This window comes from Poromitra crassiceps, assembly GCF_964638095.1.
Source record: "Poromitra crassiceps genome assembly, chromosome: 30".
In the NCBI taxonomy this organism is placed as follows: Eukaryota; Metazoa; Chordata; class Actinopteri; order Beryciformes; family Melamphaidae; genus Poromitra; species Poromitra crassiceps.
This window is the reverse complement of record NC_139652.1, coordinates 13,330,400-13,347,725: the sequence shown is the minus strand read 5'-3', so window position 1 is coordinate 13,347,725 and position 17,326 is coordinate 13,330,400. Positions and strand designations below refer to the sequence as shown.

The window sequence follows — 17,326 nt, the reverse complement described above, 5'->3', positions numbered from 1 at the left end:
TTGAGCATGTTTCAAAATGTACCTTAAAGGGACAGCTCACCCTAAAATAAAATAAAAATGTGTATTTTTCCTCTCACCTGTAGTGCTATTGATCCATCTAGATTGTTTTGGTGCGAGTTGCTGGGTTTTGGAGATATCGGCCGTAGAGATTTCTGCCTTCTCTCCAATACAATGGAACTGGATGGCACTCGGCTTGTGGTGCTCAAAGCGCCAATAAAATACATTTGAAAAACTCAACAGCGATGTCTCTTTCCAGAAATGATGAACCAGTTACAGTACTCAAGATAATCCACAGACCTTGTTGTGAGCAGTTTCATGTAGGAACTATTTTCTTTTGACCAAACTACACCCACTAGCTGCTAGCTAGTTCCTACATGAAACTTAACAGCAGCAAGAGCAGCAGCTAGCTGGCGGGTGTAGTTCGGTCAAAAATAGAAAATATTTCCTACATAAAACTGCTCACAACAAGTCTGGATTATCTTGAGAAACTGGGTCATGATTTCTAGTAAAATACATTGCTGTTTTTCAATTGTATTTTTTTGGCACTTTGAGCACCACAAGCCGAGTGCCATCCAGTTCCATTGTATTGGAGAGAAGGCAGAAATCTCTACGGCTGATATCTCCAAAACCCAGACATCGAACAGAAAACAATCTAGATTCTAGATGGATAAATAGCACTACAGGTGAGAGGAAAAATATGTATTTTGGATTTTAGGGTGAGCTGTCCCTTTAACAGATCTTATCAGTCCCTTTTTCAGTAGCTATTTTAGATCCAGACTCTTAATTTAAACCAACTGGTAGGGTGGAGTACAATATCGGAAGTGAGAAAAATAAGAAATGGCAGAAGTGTGAACTTTCCTAATAAGACAGGATTGCTATGGCAGAAAGGTGTTACTGTAGCTACTTAACTCTGACTCTTCTACTCATTAGTATCCGTTCCATCTGTTCTCATAAACACTAACCTTTGCTTGCTTTTATTGGTTTAATTTCATCAAATGAATATTTTTTCTTTTTCTTTATTTTGCAATTATAAGTCAGCACTTTGCGCTCTGTTAACTTGCTGATATGCATTTGTCTTTTTTGTTTGTTTTAAACGTTTTATAGACAAAATGATGAATAAAAAAAAGAATACGGTACTTGGATCGATAATGAAAATAAAGTTGCAGCCCTAGATTATCATTCACATTAGAATGAGTCTTATGATTTATTTAAAAGCTTATTATATGTATTATGTGTTTTTTTGTGTGAGTGTCTGTTTCTCTCTGGCTGATCTATTTCTCACGTGTAATTTCTGTCTTTTTCCTCGTGTTTCGTCGTGTGTGTGTATAGTTTATCCGCACCCTGGAAGCCCGTTCGGACTTCACCGCCCGGGGCAAGGTGTACTTTGCGTCCCTGCTGACGGTGGCTCTGCACGGCAAGCTGGAGTACTACACCGACATCATGCGAACGCTGCTGCTGGAGCTGATGGGGGAGTACGTCCACAGCAAGAACCCCAAACTCATGCTGCGCAGGTGAGTCAGCAGCCGCGCACACACACAGTGCCGCTCAACGCATACTAATGTTGTCATATAAAACCAATGATACCAGAATTATGGCTTCAATACCAGCACTAAGTTGAAAGATCATTCAAAAGTCTAGTCTAGTCCATTGGAATATGAGTCAGGGAGAGCAATGCAATTTTATTTGATGGGAGGTTTGAATTGTTCACAATTCTGATGTTTTTATTAGTGCAGCATGATGAGGTCACCATGAAAGATACTGTTTCCATGAAGTAAAAGTAATGAGATTTAATGTCATGGGGACTTTTAATATCTCCCATATCATCATCATCATTTTATTAACAGACACAAGGTCCAATATAAAAACACACAATACATATAAGACAATCAACGTCGCAACAAGAACATTAGCCAATCAGCAATACTACAATAAGGCATTGTACCAATGTTTCCAGATGCAAGACAGCTATCTAGTGGCACTGAGACTAGGTTGAGACAGCATATAAACAATACGACTGATACACTACCACAGCAAACAAAATCCATCAAGCAATGTACACTTGGGACAGTTTTTGGCAACATTTGCCCAGGGGTTGTGACAGGGTGTTTGGATGTCCTTGATTGTTTGCTCTATAAGAACAATAGTTCCATATTTCACTCCTGGCACCTGTTTTTGTCAGCCAGTGTGAACAGAGATTCAGGTGAAGATGCGCTGGACTATTTGACACATGAAAGTTGTCCAAGCTGTTTGATTGCGACTGAGTCTGCCGTCAAGAGCCAGACTGCAGCTCTGTCTTTTCCAATCTTCCTCCTCCTCCTCCTCCTTTAAACTATTCCAATCCAAACTATCCACAATCACATGGAAATTCAGCTTACAGAAAAATATTTGGTGAAAGCATTGGAACGTTGTTTATAAAATGATTGAATTAATTGTTTTTGCAACGGCACTGAAGTAGTGCTGAAAGTCTGGTTCATCATAACAACACTAATAGACGTGGGCCTGCAGTGTACAAGCTAATTATTCTCCATTATAGAAAGGTTTTGAATGACTGGTGAGTCAAACCACATTAGCATGTTGGATAGCCTGTCGTGTTCGACGTGTTGACCTTTTATATTTGTCTCATATCTCAACAGACTGCAAAAGGGCCAATTATGTTCATTGCTGACAGCCATAAAAATAGACTGGTTGCGTTGCAGGCTAGCTGGCTTTAGCCACACATTATACCGTAGCCGTATGGCTCGTGTTTATCTATGGGCCGGTTTCTCACACATGGAATAATAAGACTAATCCTTGATCAAGATGATTTTTCAATACAGATTCCTCATGAAAAACAACGTCCCATTTAATTTTGGGGCTTGTTTATGCCATGCTCAACATTGAGCAGAACTATTCTCATCTACAGTACTTAGACCAGTGGTTCCCAACCTTAAGGTCACCTGGAATTCAAATAGGGTCACCTGAATAATAACTTCCGAATCAGTTTACTACTTTATTCAGTGTAATGATTAAGTCAAGGCCATAATTCCTAACCTGACGCTGCCAGATGGACGGTTTAGCTCCACATTACATTTCACTAAACCAGTCGATTACGTCGAGAGAATCTCTTTTGATCTCGCGAGGTTATCCATCTTGCAAGCAAGGTTACATAATTCCCCCCATATATATATATATATATATATACACACACACACACACCTAAATACACCTATGTTAAGCAGGACTGAGTTGTCTCGTACAGTTGCTCATCAATACTGGCAGGATGATGCAATGTGAACTGTCAGCTATGCCCAGGCAGGCTGCGACTGGCTGTTATGCAAGTACACTTCTCTAATTCTCCCCTAGTGGAGAGGCTCATTACGCTGATTAGGCCATTGTGCCAACACAGGCCTCCTATATACAACACTGCTAATTAGGCAGGCTAACAGCTAACAATGGGCCCCACCAATTGATAACTTAACATTAGCAAGGCCAATCCACCAGGTGGCATTTTTCCTTTCTATCTGTCTTTTTTTAATTGAAATATCTTGACATTTATTATAAGCTGTGCAAAAATGTCACTAGTTCGGTTTTCTAAGAAGCACCGTCTTCAATTTTTAAAGTCATACAAGGAAGATGTCCATGCAGCTGTTGATGGCTCCATTTTGACAGACAGTTTCCATAGAGACAGACTCTGATGCACAGTGAGCCAGACTGATTCTCAGGATTGTCAAGGCTTAAGTTCTGGCGTCTGAATTGTGGTACGGTACGGTGTGGAAAATACTAATGAAATATTTCACATTTCGATACCTTTTTCTTAGTTTTAGTTATCAATCCCCCCTCCCTTTATGGCACCGCACACCCGCTCCCACCACCCACATCCCCCTAGCCACTCCGCCTACCCACCCCCAGAATCCCAACTCTTTCGGACCTTCCTATCTCTAACTATGGCCCCTTTTCCCTAGCCCCGCCCCCTTCACTAAACTCGCACTACACATCCATGAGTGACTGACTGACTGACTGACTGACTGACTGACTGACTGTCCTTCCTGACTTTGCACCTTATGACCCCGGTGGGGCCTGCTGGCCCAGCGCCGTGGGGGAAAAAATGCTCAAAAACAGGGGACAAATGATGCAAGGCACAAACAGGAGCAATAGTGGTCAATAAGAAAGTAGCAATCAAAACAAAAGGAAGCAGATAGAAACATGAAGAAAGTCAGTTGGATATTAAAAGCAATTTAGGGGCGTCCGGGTAGTGTAGCGGTAGATTACCTGCCTACCAACACGAGGGTCGCAGGTCAAGCGCCCCCGTATTACCTCCGGCTTGGTTGGGCGTCCATACAGGGACGATTGGCTGTGTCTGGGTGGGAAGCCGGATTGGGGGCGTATGTGTCCTGGTTGCTGCAGTATAGCGCCTCCGGAAGGGAACTGGTGGGAACTGGTGGGAATAGCGTGATCCTCCCACGTGTTTACGTCCTGCCGGTGAAGCTCCCCGCTGTCCGGTGAAAAGAAGCGGCTGGCAACTGCGCGTGTGTCGGAGGAAGCATGGTGCTAGTCTACGGCTCTCCCCAGATCAGCTGAGCGGGTGGGTGGAGCAGCGACTGCGGCAGCAGGGGGATTGTCGATATCTAATCAGGTGCTCTTGTTCATGCGTCTTGTTTTGCCCACAACAAAAGCTAGGCTAATGGCTTGTAATTGTGTTTTATTATTTGAGCAAAGTGGTGCCATTATAAAACTGATTATAATTTATTTCTATACGGCCCACACATACCCTCCCCCCACATACCCCCGCCAGCCATTGAAACTGCCAGTAATATGTTATGAGTGATGCAGACTTACCATCATTGTTGATATCAGAGAGGATACTCCCATAAGACCCTGGCGGCCATTAACAAATGTAGCACCGTAAACCCTTGATATGTTTTAGACGGATGCTGGATGAACATCACAGCAAAACTCTAAGTCACTATTGGAATTTTGTAGTAATAATAATAATAATAATAATGATTGGATTTATATAGCGCCTTTCCAAGTGCTCAAAGCGCTTACACAGAATCATTATTCGTTCACACCATTCGTACCGGTGGTTCAGAAGCGTGGCAGCCACACATTGGCGCTCAACGGTCCCTCCGAACCACCATTCATGTCAACATTCATACCAATCATACCATTCATGTCTTACATTCATACCAATCATACCAATCATACCAGGCAAGGAGGGTTAAGTGTCTTGCCCAGGGACACAACGATTAACAGCTGGGAGGGAGCGGGGATCGAACCGCCAACCCTTGCGTCATTGGCTGACCCGCTCTACCTCCTGAGCTAAAGCCGCCCTTGTAGTGATAGCAAGCATAGATTCTATCCTATCACTGATTCATAGAAGATACAAGGCCATTATTAACTTATGATTTAGTATCACAGACAAGCTATAAGTCCCTATTGGAACATTACAGAGAGATCCACCTGCAGCGGGTCTTATTTAAGTGCTGACAACTTGGGAGAGCTTTAAAAATGAATGTAGCCTTACAGAAGCTCATAGCTCAATAGCTCACATCTATGGATTTTGTAAGTTGGAAAATTGACTATTCATTTTGTCCTAATGCTGCTTGCCTGCATTTTTGTAGTTCATCCTGTAGTTAAAAATCCTGCACTTGAATAAATGATCGAACAGTCCTTTTTGTCTTTCTCGGATATAACTTGTGAATTTTTGTTTTTGAAAGGCTACCCTGTTTGTTTTAACATTGATTTGAATATGTGAAGTGACACGCAAGACTGATAAACAGGCAACATAGCCTAGCATAGCAACAAACGGAAAGGAAAGAGAAAAAACGACAGGGAGGGGGGTACAGACTACAGTTTAATAAAGTCATTACATTTGCAAAACTTGTTTATATGAATAGTGGTTTCTGTGTGACTGTTTATCATCCTATACTATCCTACTATTCTCCACCTATAGCCCAAATCATCTGGCTGTCTAGTGTTAAAATAAGGGTAGGGGTCATAGTGTGTGTTTGATGTGTGGCTCCCCTAGTGTTAAAATAAGGGTAGGGGTCATAGTGTGTGTTTGATGTGTGGCTCCCCTAGTGTTAATATAAGGGTAGGGGTCATAGTGTGTGTTTGATGTGTGGCTCCCCTAGTGTTAAATTAAGGGTAGGGGTCATAGTGTGTGTTTGATGTGTGGCTGTCCTAGTGTTAAAATAAGGGTCTGGGTCATAGTGTGTGTTTGATGTGTGGCTCCCCTAGTGTTAAAATAAGGGTAGGGGTCATAGTATGTGTTTGATGTGTGGCTCTCCTAGTGTTAAAATAAGGGTAGGGGTCATAGTGTGTGTTTGATGTGTGGCTCCCCTAGTGTTAAAATAAGGGTAGAGGTCATAGTATGTGTTTGATGTGTGGCTCTCCTAGTGTTAAAATAAGGGTAGGGGTCATAGTGTGTGTTTGATGTGTGGCTCCCCTAGTGTTAAAATAAGGGTAGAGGTCATAGTATGTGTTTGATGTGTGGCTCTCCTAGTGTTAAAATAAGGGTAGGGGTCATAGTGTGTGTTTGATGTGTGGCTCCCCTAGTGTTAATATAAGGGTAGGGGTCATAGTGTGTGTTTGATGTGTGGCTCCCCTAGTGTTAAATTAAGGGTAGGGGTCATAGTGTGTGTTTGATGTGTGGCTGTCCTAGTGTTAAAATAAGGGTCTGGGTCATAGTGTGTGTTTGATGTGTGGCTCCCCTAGTGTTAAAATAAGGGTAGGGGTCATAGTATGTGTTTGATGTGTGGCTCTCCTAGTGTTAAAATAAGGGTAGGGGTCATAGTGTGTGTTTGATGTGTGGCTCCCCTAGTGTTAAAATAAGGGTAGGGGTCATAGTGTGTGTTTGATGTGTGGCTGTCCTAGTGTTAAAATAAGGGTAGGGGTCATAGTGTGTGTTTGATGTGTGGCTGTCCTAGTGTTAAAATAAGGGTAGGGGTCATAATATGTGTTTGATGTGTGGCTCCCCTAGTGTTAAAATAAGGGTAGGGGTCATAGTGTGTGTTTGATGTGTGGCTCCCCTAGTGTTAAAATAAGGGTAGGGGTCATAGTGTGTGTTTGATGTGTGGCTCTCCTAGTGTTAAAATAAGGGTAGGGGTCATAATATGTGTTTGATGTGTGGCTCCCCTAGTGTTAAAATAAGGGTAGGGGTCATAGTGTGTGTTTGATGTGTGGCTCTCCTAGTGTTAAAATAATGGTAGGGGTCATAGTGTGTGTTTGATGTGTGGCTCTCCTAGTGTTAAAATAAGGGTAGGGGTCATAGTGTGTGTTTGATGTGTGGCTCTCCTAGTGTTAAAATAATGGTAGGGGTCATAGTGTGTGTTTGATGTGTGGCTCTCCTAGTGTTAAAATAAGGGTAGGGGTCATAGTGTGTGTTTGATGTGTGGCTCTCCTAGTGTTAAAATAATGGTAGGGGTCATAGTGTGTGTTTGATGTGTGGCTCTCCTAGTGTTAAAATAAGGGTAGGGGTCATAGTGTGTGTTTGATGTGTGGCTCTCCTAGTGTTAAAATAAGGGTAGGGGTCATAGTATGTGTTTGATGTGTGGCTCTCCTAGTGTTAAAATAAGGGTAGGGGTCATAGTGTGTGTTTGATGTGTGGCTCTCCTAGTGTTAAAATAAGGGTAGGGGTCATAGTGTGTGTTTGATGTGTGGCTCTCCTAGTGTTAAAATAATGGTAGGGGTCATAGTGTGTGTTTGATGTGTGGCTCTCCTAGTGTTAAAATAAGGGTCTGGGTCATAGTGTGTGTTTGATGTGTGGCTCTCCTAGTGTTAAAATAATGGTAGGGGTCATAGTGTGTGTTTGATGTGTGGCTCTCCTAGTGTTAAAATAATGGTAGGGGTCATAGTGTGTGTTTGATGTGTGGCTCTCCTAGTGTTAAAATAAGGGTAGGGGTCATAGTGTGTGTTTGATGTGTGGCTCTCCTAGTGTTAAAATAAGGGTAGGGGTCATAGTGTGTGTTTGATGTGTGGCTCCCCTAGTGTTAAAATAAGGGTAGGGGTCATAGTGTGTGTTTGATGTGTGGCTCCCCTAGTGTTAAAATAAGGGTAGGGGTCATAGTGTGTGTTTGATGTGTGGCTCCCCTAGTGTTAAAATAAGGACTAGGGGTCATAGTGTGTGTTTGATGTGTGGCTGTCCTAGTGTTAAAATAAGGGTAGGGGTCATAGTGTGTGTTTGATGTGTGGCTCCCCTAGTGTTAAAATAAGGGTAGGGGTCATAGTGTGTGTTTGATGTGTGGCTCCCCTAGTGTTAAAATAAGGGTAGGGGTCATAGTGTGTGTTTGATGTGTGGCTGTCCTAGTGTTAAAATAAGGACTAGGGGTCATAGTGTGTGTTTGATGTGTGGCTGTCCTAGTGTTAAAATAAGGGTAGGGGTCATAGTGTGTGTTTGATGTGTGGCTCCCCTAGTGTTAAAATAAGGGTAGGGGTCATAGTGTGTGTTTGATGTGTGGCTGTCCTAGTGTTAAAATAAGGGTAGGGGTCATAGTGTGTGTTTGATGTGTGGCTCCCCTAGTGTTAAAATAAGGGTAGGGGTCATAGTGTGTGTTTGATGTGTGGCTCTCCTAGTGTTAAAATAAGGGTAGGGGTCATAGTGTGTGTTTGATGTGTGGCTGCCCTAGTGTTAAAATAAGGGTAGGGGTCATAGTGTGTGTTTGATGTGTGGCTCTCCTAGTGTTAAAATAAGGGTAGGGGTCATAGTGTGTGTTTGATGTGTGGCTCTCCTAGTGTTAAAATAAGGGTAGGGGTCATAGTGTGTGTTTGATGTGTGGCTCCCCTAGTGTTAAAATAAGGGTAGGGGTCATAGTGTGTGTTTGATGTGTGGCTCCCCTAGTGTTAAAATAAGGGTAGGGGTCATATAGTATGTGTTTGATGTGTGGCTGCCCTAGTGTTAAAATAAGGGTAGGGGTCATAGTGTGTGTTTGATGTGTGGCTCCCCTAGTGTTAAAATAAGGGTAGGGGTCATAGTGTGTGTTTGATGTGTGGCTCTCCTAGTGTTAAAATAAGGGTAGGGGTCATAGTATGTGTTTGATGTGTGGATGTCCTAGTGTTAAAATAAGGGTAGGGGTCATAGTGTGTGTTTGATGTGTGGCTCTCCTAGTGTTAAAATAAGGGTAGGGGTCATAGTGTGTGTTTGATGTGTGGCTGCCCTAGTGTTAAAATAAGGGTAGGGGTCATAGTGTGTGTTTGATGTGTGGCTCTCCTAGTGTTAAAATAAGGGTAGGGGTCATAGTGTGTGTTTGATGTGTGGCTCTCCTAGTGTTAAAATAAGGGTAGGGGTCATAGTGTGTGTTTGATGTGTGGATGTCCTAGTGTTAAAATAAGGGTAGGGGTCATATGTGTGTTTGATGTGTGGCTGCCCTAGTGTTAAAATAAGGGTAGGGGTCATAGTATGTGTTTGATGTGTGGCTCTCCTAGTGTTAAAATAAGGGTAGGGGTCATAGTATGTGTTTGATGTGTGGCTCTCCTAGTGTTAAAATAAGGGTAGGGGTCATAGTATGTGTTTGATGTGTGGCTGCCCTAGTGTTAAAATAAGGGTAGGGGTCATAGTGTGTGTTTGATGTGTTGCTCTCCTAGTGTTAAAATAAGGGTAGGGGTCATAGTATGTGTTTGATGTGTGGCTCTCCTAGTGTTAAAATAAGGGTAGGGGTCATAATATGTGTTTGATGTGTGGCTCTCCTAGTGTTAAAATAAGGGTAGGGGTCATAGTGTGTGTTTGATGTGTCGCTCTCCTAGTGTTAAAATAAGGGTAGGGGTCATAGTATGTGTTTGATGTGTGGCTCTCCTAGTGTTAAAATAAGGGTAGGGGTCATAATATGTGTTTGATGTGTGGCTCTCCTAGTGTTAAAATAAGGGTAGGGGTCATAGTGTGTGTTTGATGTGTGGCTCCCCTAGTGTTAATATAAGGGTAGGGGTCATAGTGTGTGTTTGATGTGTTTTCCAGGTCGGAGACGGTGGTGGAGAGGATGCTGTGTAACTGGATGTCTATCTGCCTCTACCAGTTCTTGAAGGTAACATCAGTTTTGGGTATAATGTATCAGAAATGTACATTTAAGAATATATTGTATTCATCCTAACTATAAGGCTATTTTCACATACATACGTTTTGAACAGGTGAATTTAGTTCGGTGGCGATTCATCTTGTATTTTATATCTTCACTACCAACTAGGGGTGTCACGATGCACTAATTTCACGATACGATACACGATATTGGGTTCACGATAACGATAACGATACAATATTCTAACAATATTTTTTTTAACAAAAGTAAATAATGTTTAGGTATTTATTTATCATTTATTTAACCATACGAGTCCCGTTGAAATCGAAACCTCTTTTCAAGGGAGCCCTGGGAAAATACTGGAAAAATAGTCTTTCATTTGAAATACCGGTACACAAAATACAAAACAAATGCTGTTTTTGGAAATTGTTATTATAACTAGAAAACAACATGGAAGATAATGCTTCTCTTGCAATAGAATGTGTCACACTGTCACAAACTAAATGTTTGTTGCATGGTGAAAGAAAAATAAAGTATACAATCTATTTCTTAAATAACTCATGCTCAATGGTCCCTAAACTTATGTAATCTTATGTACCCCTTGAGCTGTTTTGCCATGCCAGTAGTAGTCTACCCCCTCACTCATGCGTGTTGATTCTGCTAAATTTGTTCTATTATTCAGGAGCAACATTTTTTTTTTTTTTTTTTTTTTTTTTTTTACGATATAATTTTTTTCTGACGATACGCATATCGTGACGTTTCGATATCGCGATATATCGTGCGACGAAATATCGTGACACCCCTACTACCAACACAGTAGCGTATCTGTGCCTAATGTAACCGGTATACACAGTACAAAAGGACATGCTAATGTAGGCTATAAAACAGCCTAAAACTCTCCACTTTGTCCATTAGTGCTTGGTGTTATTTATGGTCATCTAAACTGCACCTACATATTTGACAAAGTTCTGAGACAACTTCTGAATGATTGCGGCTGTGTGTGTGTGTGTGTGTGTGTGTGTGTGTGTGTGTGTGTGTGTATGTGTGTGTGCGTGCGTGCGTGTGTGTGTGTGTGTGTGTGTGTGCGTGTGTCAGGACTCTGCGGGCGAGCCGCTGTACAAGCTGTTCCGCGCCATCAAGCACCAGATCGAGAAAGGGCCCGTGGACGCCAGAGTGAAGAAAGCCAAGTACACCCTCAACGACACGGGCCTGCTGGGCGACGATGTCGAGTACTGCGTCCTGGTGAGATGGAAACGCACACACACACACACACACACACACACACACACACACACACACACACACACACACACACACACACAAAACCCACAGTCAGAAACAATGCACACACTGCTTCGCCGATTGCATATGTATGCCTGGTGACTGAGCAACACGCACGTAGACACACATACATACACGCTGTGCAGTTGCCATGGTAACCACCGACAAACCCCCCAGGCGACTGCCCGCTTTTGTGTGACATCCATTTTCGGTGTCAGTGTTCCTCGGCTAGGAAACGACACAGGCGACACGTTCCAATATACCACCGAAAATGCATTGCTGAGGTGCGAGTAGTACAAGTTGCTACAAGCTGTCTCCAGCCGCCCTTTTCCACCTCCCAGACCTCCACCCGTGGCGTTACCGCTGTATGCATTTGGGCGCTACACGACACCACTGTTGGGAGTCAAAAAAATAGCCCGTGTTTCGCTCAGTGTCACGTTTCAGTAATGGCAGCTAATGTGAACACAGCTGTTTTCTGTTAGTCGGTGGAAAATAAAGAGACCCATGGGTAATGGCGTTGTCGAGGACAATTATCAAATTAGGCTGAATTTCACGTCTCCCGCTGTGATGGATCGCCATCTGTGATTGAGTTACAGAGGGAGGGAAGAGAACGCGACGAGCTGGAGTTCACAGGCAGACCCCATGTTTCCTGTTCGTTTTCTCTCACAGCACACTTCTTCCCATTCACGTCGCATGAGGGACACAGGCTGAGGCGGTCGCCATTAAGATTGCATTGCTTGTCTCCTGTTTCCGGCTGTGGAGTGGTCAGTAAGTTCTGTGTGACAGAGTGACGCAGTGTGGGATACGAGCTGTGTCAGTTCGGTCGGGAGTTCGATTCCCGCCGAGCCTTGGTCATTAGCTGGCCAAGGTGACTGGACTCCTGACAGGTGTCACCACAGAGTGTCTGTGTGCTTACAAAGTCCCCGGTTGCCATGACAACATGCCCACAGAGGGAATGTGTGTGTGTGTGTGTGTGTGTGTGTGTGCGTGTGTGTGTGTGCGTGCGTGCGTGTGTGTGTGTTTGTGCGCGCGTGTGTGTGTGCGTGGTCTCTCATAGGCCAGTTAATTAAGGACTGCTCGTCCAATTGGGGCCAAAAGCTGTGACCCCAATTTGGAAAAAGCTGATTTTAGGGTCAGTGGTTAACGTTGGGTAGGTTAGGTTAAGGTCAAGGTTAGGGTTAGGCTTAAGGTAAGTCTCCAGGGAATGAACGTGAGTCTGTGTAATGTCCCGAAAAGTGACCATCTGATTAAGTGGGAGTTTGCAGCGTGGGTTGATGTGTGTATTGGGTGCCCTGGCTCATCTATGGATATGTGCGTCTTTTCGCATAAATATATTTGCACATGTACTGTACATGTTCTTACCTTGCGTCCTTACGGCGTGTGTGTGTGTGTGTGTGTGTGTGTGTGTGTGTGTGTGTGTGTGTGTGTGTGTGTGTGTGCGTGCGTGCGTGCGTGTGTGTGTGTCAGACCCTGCAGGTGCTGGTGCACGGCGAGGGTCCAGACGTGACGCCAGTCAAGGTGCTGAACTGCGACACCATCTCCCAGGTGAAGGACAAGATCATCGAGCAGGTGTACAGGAACCTGCCCTACACCCTCCGGCCCAAAGTGGACAGTGTCACACTGGGTGAGTGTGTGTGTGTGTGGGTGGGGGGGGGTCTCCTGGGGGGGGTCTCCTCAGTGGAACAAGTATGGAAGTGTATATGCATGCATAATTCAAATGGAAATGTCATGTGTCAAATGGCCATGTAATCCAGTTTTTGGCTCAACATTCAAATTCAATACTGTCATTTGAATCTAACATCTCCTATAGACCTTATTCGCTAACCCCGGACAGCGCCATATTGTTGACATACCGTCCTGCAGCTGACAACTATAGTAACGGCCTTATTGTCGTTTCTGTTCCCTTACAAAATAGCGATAGTGATGACAGCAATAAAAACCCCAGAGACTTTGCTGTGAGGAGCTGTCAGAAGGTTTCACCCGTCTCTCCTAACTATCCACACATCTCCTGTGCTGCTGACGTATCCTCCGTCTCGCTCCCTTCACGTCTGTGGACGGTAGAGATAGAAACAAACCACGGGGACTTTATTGCCGTCATTACTACAGCCGTGCCTAACGCAGGTCACCATCCGAACACAATTGGAATGATACAGGTAACGCTAACGGCGGCTAGCTTCCTATAAACTCTGCTCTTACATAGGCTGCCACTTAAAGCGGCTGCGCTATGTCAACAACATGGCGGCAGTGTACGTGAGTGACGTCAATCGAATAAGGTCTATACTGGTACATTTCATTGAAACAAGAGATTTGCACACTTTATTTTTAGCTTTATTCAAGTGGTGATCCAAATTGGAAAATTAAATTCTATTTCCAGAACTGCATAGATAAGTTTCATGCGATTGTGCAATAATTGTGGCAAAATTCTAATTATGTCATTTACTTTATATGGTTTTGCACTCTCTAATAGGGCATTCTACGTTTTCATTATCGAAGACAATATTATGCTGGGAGACTGTGGAGCGTGTCAAATGGGATAGAGTTATTCCAGTACTCCGTGAAATACATTTTTATTAATTTATTCGGAATGTCTTTCTTTAAATAAATGTAATTGGTTAATTATTTATCTCATTTAATTGATGGATTTAAAGATGATGTCTATTTCTCACTCTTTCTTGCTCTCTCTCTCTCTCTGTGGAAAATGCAAAAGGCATTTCTGACAGTGATTCGGTGTCAGCGACTTGAAGAAAGCCGTCATCCCTAAACAAAGTTTTGCTGGCTGCTGTAGACAGAAACCTTGGAGACTCACTTGAAAGGCTTAGAGCTCCGTAGACATTTTCCAACATCAAAGACTTCTCTTATTCCCATGCATGCTCTACATCTCATTCCTTTACACATTTTAGATAAGGAGAGATCCATCTTCTTTAATGATGAATACGAAAGATAACTCCGTTGCATTTGGCGGTACTTGTACATGGAGAATATGGCAGCTGGTGTTGAGCTTAGCTCTGCCATGGTGTCCATGTGTTTCCATATTGTGGTAATGTCACGGTGCTAACCAGCTGAACATGATGAAACCACTCATTTGATGCAGATTTCCATAATAATGGACTGTTCTGCCACTGGCCCACTTCCCTACGCAAAGGCAACCCATGTGTGTTGTTAAAATCAGAGCAGGGCAGACAGTGGGATGGATACATGGATTCATTTCAGAACACAAACCATGGGTAACCGTAATATTGATCTCTGATGAAAGAAATGCAAATAATATTGGGGGGGGCGGGGGGAGGGTATGCTGATAACTCGCTGATAACTCACCCAACATTGCAGCACACTTCCTGCTTTCACAGTAATAAATAAGAGACAGTTTTCAACTTTGATTTGAGTTGTTGTTCTTGCCTCCACCACAGAGTGGCGCCCCGGCTCAACAGGGCAGATCTTGTCCGACCTCGACTTGACCTCCCAGAAGGAGGGCAGGTGGAAACGCATCAACACCCTGGCACACTACAATGTGAGTATTGACAGCAGTGAGCGTCCTGATTCAACTCACATCAAAGAAAGACAACCTCCTTACCTGCCACTCCAGCACTAGACTAGACAACCTCCTCACCTGCCACTCCAGCACTAGACTAGACAACCTCCTCACCTGCCACTCCAGCACTAGACTAGACAACCTCCTCACCTGCTACTCCAGCACTAGACAACCTCCTTACCTGCCACTCCAGCACTAGACTAGACAACCTCCTTACCTGCCATTCCAGCACTAGACTAGACAACCTCCTTACCTGCCACTCCAGCACTAGACTAGACAACCTCCTTACCTGCCACTCTAGCACTAGACAACCTCCTCACCTGCTACTCCAGCACTAGACTAGACAACCTTAGACAACCTCCTCACCTGCCACTCCAGCACTAGACTAGACAACCTCCTCACCTGCTACTCCAGCACTAGACTAGACAACCTCCTTACCTGCCACTCTAGCACTAGACTAGACAACCTCCTCACCTGCTACTCCAGCACTAGACTAGACAACCTTAGACAACCTCCTCACCTGCCACTCCAGCACTAGACTAGACAACCTTCTCACCTGCCACTCCAGCACTAGACTAGACAACCTCCTTACCTGCCACTCCAGCACTAGACTAGACAACCTCCTTACCTGCCACTCCAGCACTAGACTAGACAACCTCCTCACCTACCACTCCAGCACTAGACTAGACAACGTCCTCACCTGCTACTCCAGCACTAGACTAGACAACCTCCTCACCTGCCACTCCAGCACTAGACTAGACAACCTCCTTACCTGCCACTCCAGCACTAGACTAGACAACCTCCTCACCTGCTACTCCAGCACTAGACTAGACAATAGGATTTGCAAGGTCTTGCTTTGCTCTCTTCAGCTCTCTAGTGACACCACACCACTAAGTCTGCTTTCCATCATATTGATTCCTGGGGAGTAGAGGTCCCCCACAAAAACCCTTTAATTGTCCTCCTGTAGATCCACTTCTTTGTCAGGTTCTCTTGCTGCTTCCTTTCATGCTCTCTGTTGATCTCTTGCAGTTGATCTTGGACTTAAGCCTGGCTGCTGTACTGTAGATTCAGGCCGGCTCAGAGTAGTGCTAATCACAGTATTTGTGGAGTCAATGAGTGAAAGTCAAAGACAATGGCCAGTAAATGGCCCATAAAGACCCAATGCTGTTATTCACTCAATGACATTGATTATGAATTAGTTAAAATCGGCTGACCTCAGTGACAGTAAGTGTGTGTGTGTGTGTGTGTGTGTGATGAGGTAAGAGTGTGTGTTGTATGTAGGTGTACTTGTGAAAAGGCATGGTTGTGTGCATGCATGAATATAACAATAACAACAAAGCACAGCAAACAAATTACACTATTGCATGTTGTGCCTTCCAGGTGCGAGACAACGCCACGCTGGTCCTGTCCAAAGTGCTCCACACTCAGCAGAACTATGACCAGAACCAGGACAACCATGAAGAAAGTAAGTTTCATGCCACACGTCCACAAACTTACAAACTTACACACACACACACACACACACACACACACACACACACACACACACACACAAACTGCGCTCTCACTGAAGCAAAACAACAACAAGCTGTACATCAGAAATATGCTAGTCTCCATTGTCTTTCCCCGGGGCTTTTGTTAACTTGCCCACACTCATTGAGCATGCTAATATGTCTTGTTTTATGTATCGCATCACACTTTGAGATTCCGACTTTTAATAAGATGCTCTTTTATCTTCCGCCTTGCTTTGTGTACATTTGAAAATAGTCTGTTGTTTTAAACATCTCCACTCAGATATTCTCTCTGCATTCACACTCAGTATACAAACACCTTGTTATTCCTTTGAATATTTAGTGAGCATAGCTCAACTGTGCATGAATAAATTAGCAACATAGAATAATTAAAAGGAAAGTTTTAAATGGTATGTATGCCCCGCCCCCCCACAGAGAACGCCCTGCTGGACGACGACAAGGTGTTCCACTTGGTGAGGCCGGCGGATGAGCTGGACGAGATCAAGTCTAAGCGCGGCAGCATGAAGGACAAGTCAAAAGTCAAAGCCATCACAGAGATCTATCTGACACGCCTCCTCTCTGTCAAGGTACACAGAGTTGATCCTCCAGACGTTTATTAAATCTTTCATTCAGCCACGGAAGTCATTGACAGCTAATTTCTCTGATTCTGTCAGATACTGTACAGCAACAGCTGCTTCTCTGGCGAGCGTTTTAAGCCATGTTTAATTGATTACCCCCCAGACTTCGATGCCGCGGCAAATGCTAACATAGCTTTAGAAAAACCTTTTCTCTGCTGCCATTAGGAGTCACACATGCCTTTTTTTCTTAGCGGGCCACAAATCTACCTTCATATTGCGTGCAAAATGGCAATGTCTTGGGAGTCTTGAGTCGTTGCTCTCCTCTGTCTCATATTATTAGTGGCTCCATTCAGGGAACGCTGCAGCAGTTTGTGGATGACTTCTTCTTTCAGGGAACGCTGCAGCAGTTTGTGGATGACTTCTTCTTTCAGGGAACGCTGC

The 17,326-nt window shown here is 43.9% G+C and overlaps 1 protein-coding gene across 1 annotated transcript in view; it reads left to right on the top strand.

The window, feature by feature from the left end:
• The window catches only part of LOC310800527 (plexin-B2-like), a 173,234-nt gene that overhangs the window by 146,536 nt on the left and 9,372 nt on the right, over nucleotides 1–17,326 (top strand). The window contains exons 25-31 of the mRNA XM_083663138.1: nucleotides 1,330–1,511; nucleotides 9,929–9,995; nucleotides 11,082–11,228; nucleotides 12,735–12,891; nucleotides 14,675–14,775; nucleotides 16,177–16,261; nucleotides 16,743–16,894. Of these exons, the coding sequence (XP_083519264.1) occupies nucleotides 1,330–1,511; nucleotides 9,929–9,995; nucleotides 11,082–11,228; nucleotides 12,735–12,891; nucleotides 14,675–14,775; nucleotides 16,177–16,261; nucleotides 16,743–16,894 (891 nt within the window). The remainder of the gene's footprint in view (nucleotides 1–1,329; nucleotides 1,512–9,928; nucleotides 9,996–11,081; nucleotides 11,229–12,734; nucleotides 12,892–14,674; nucleotides 14,776–16,176; nucleotides 16,262–16,742; nucleotides 16,895–17,326) is intronic.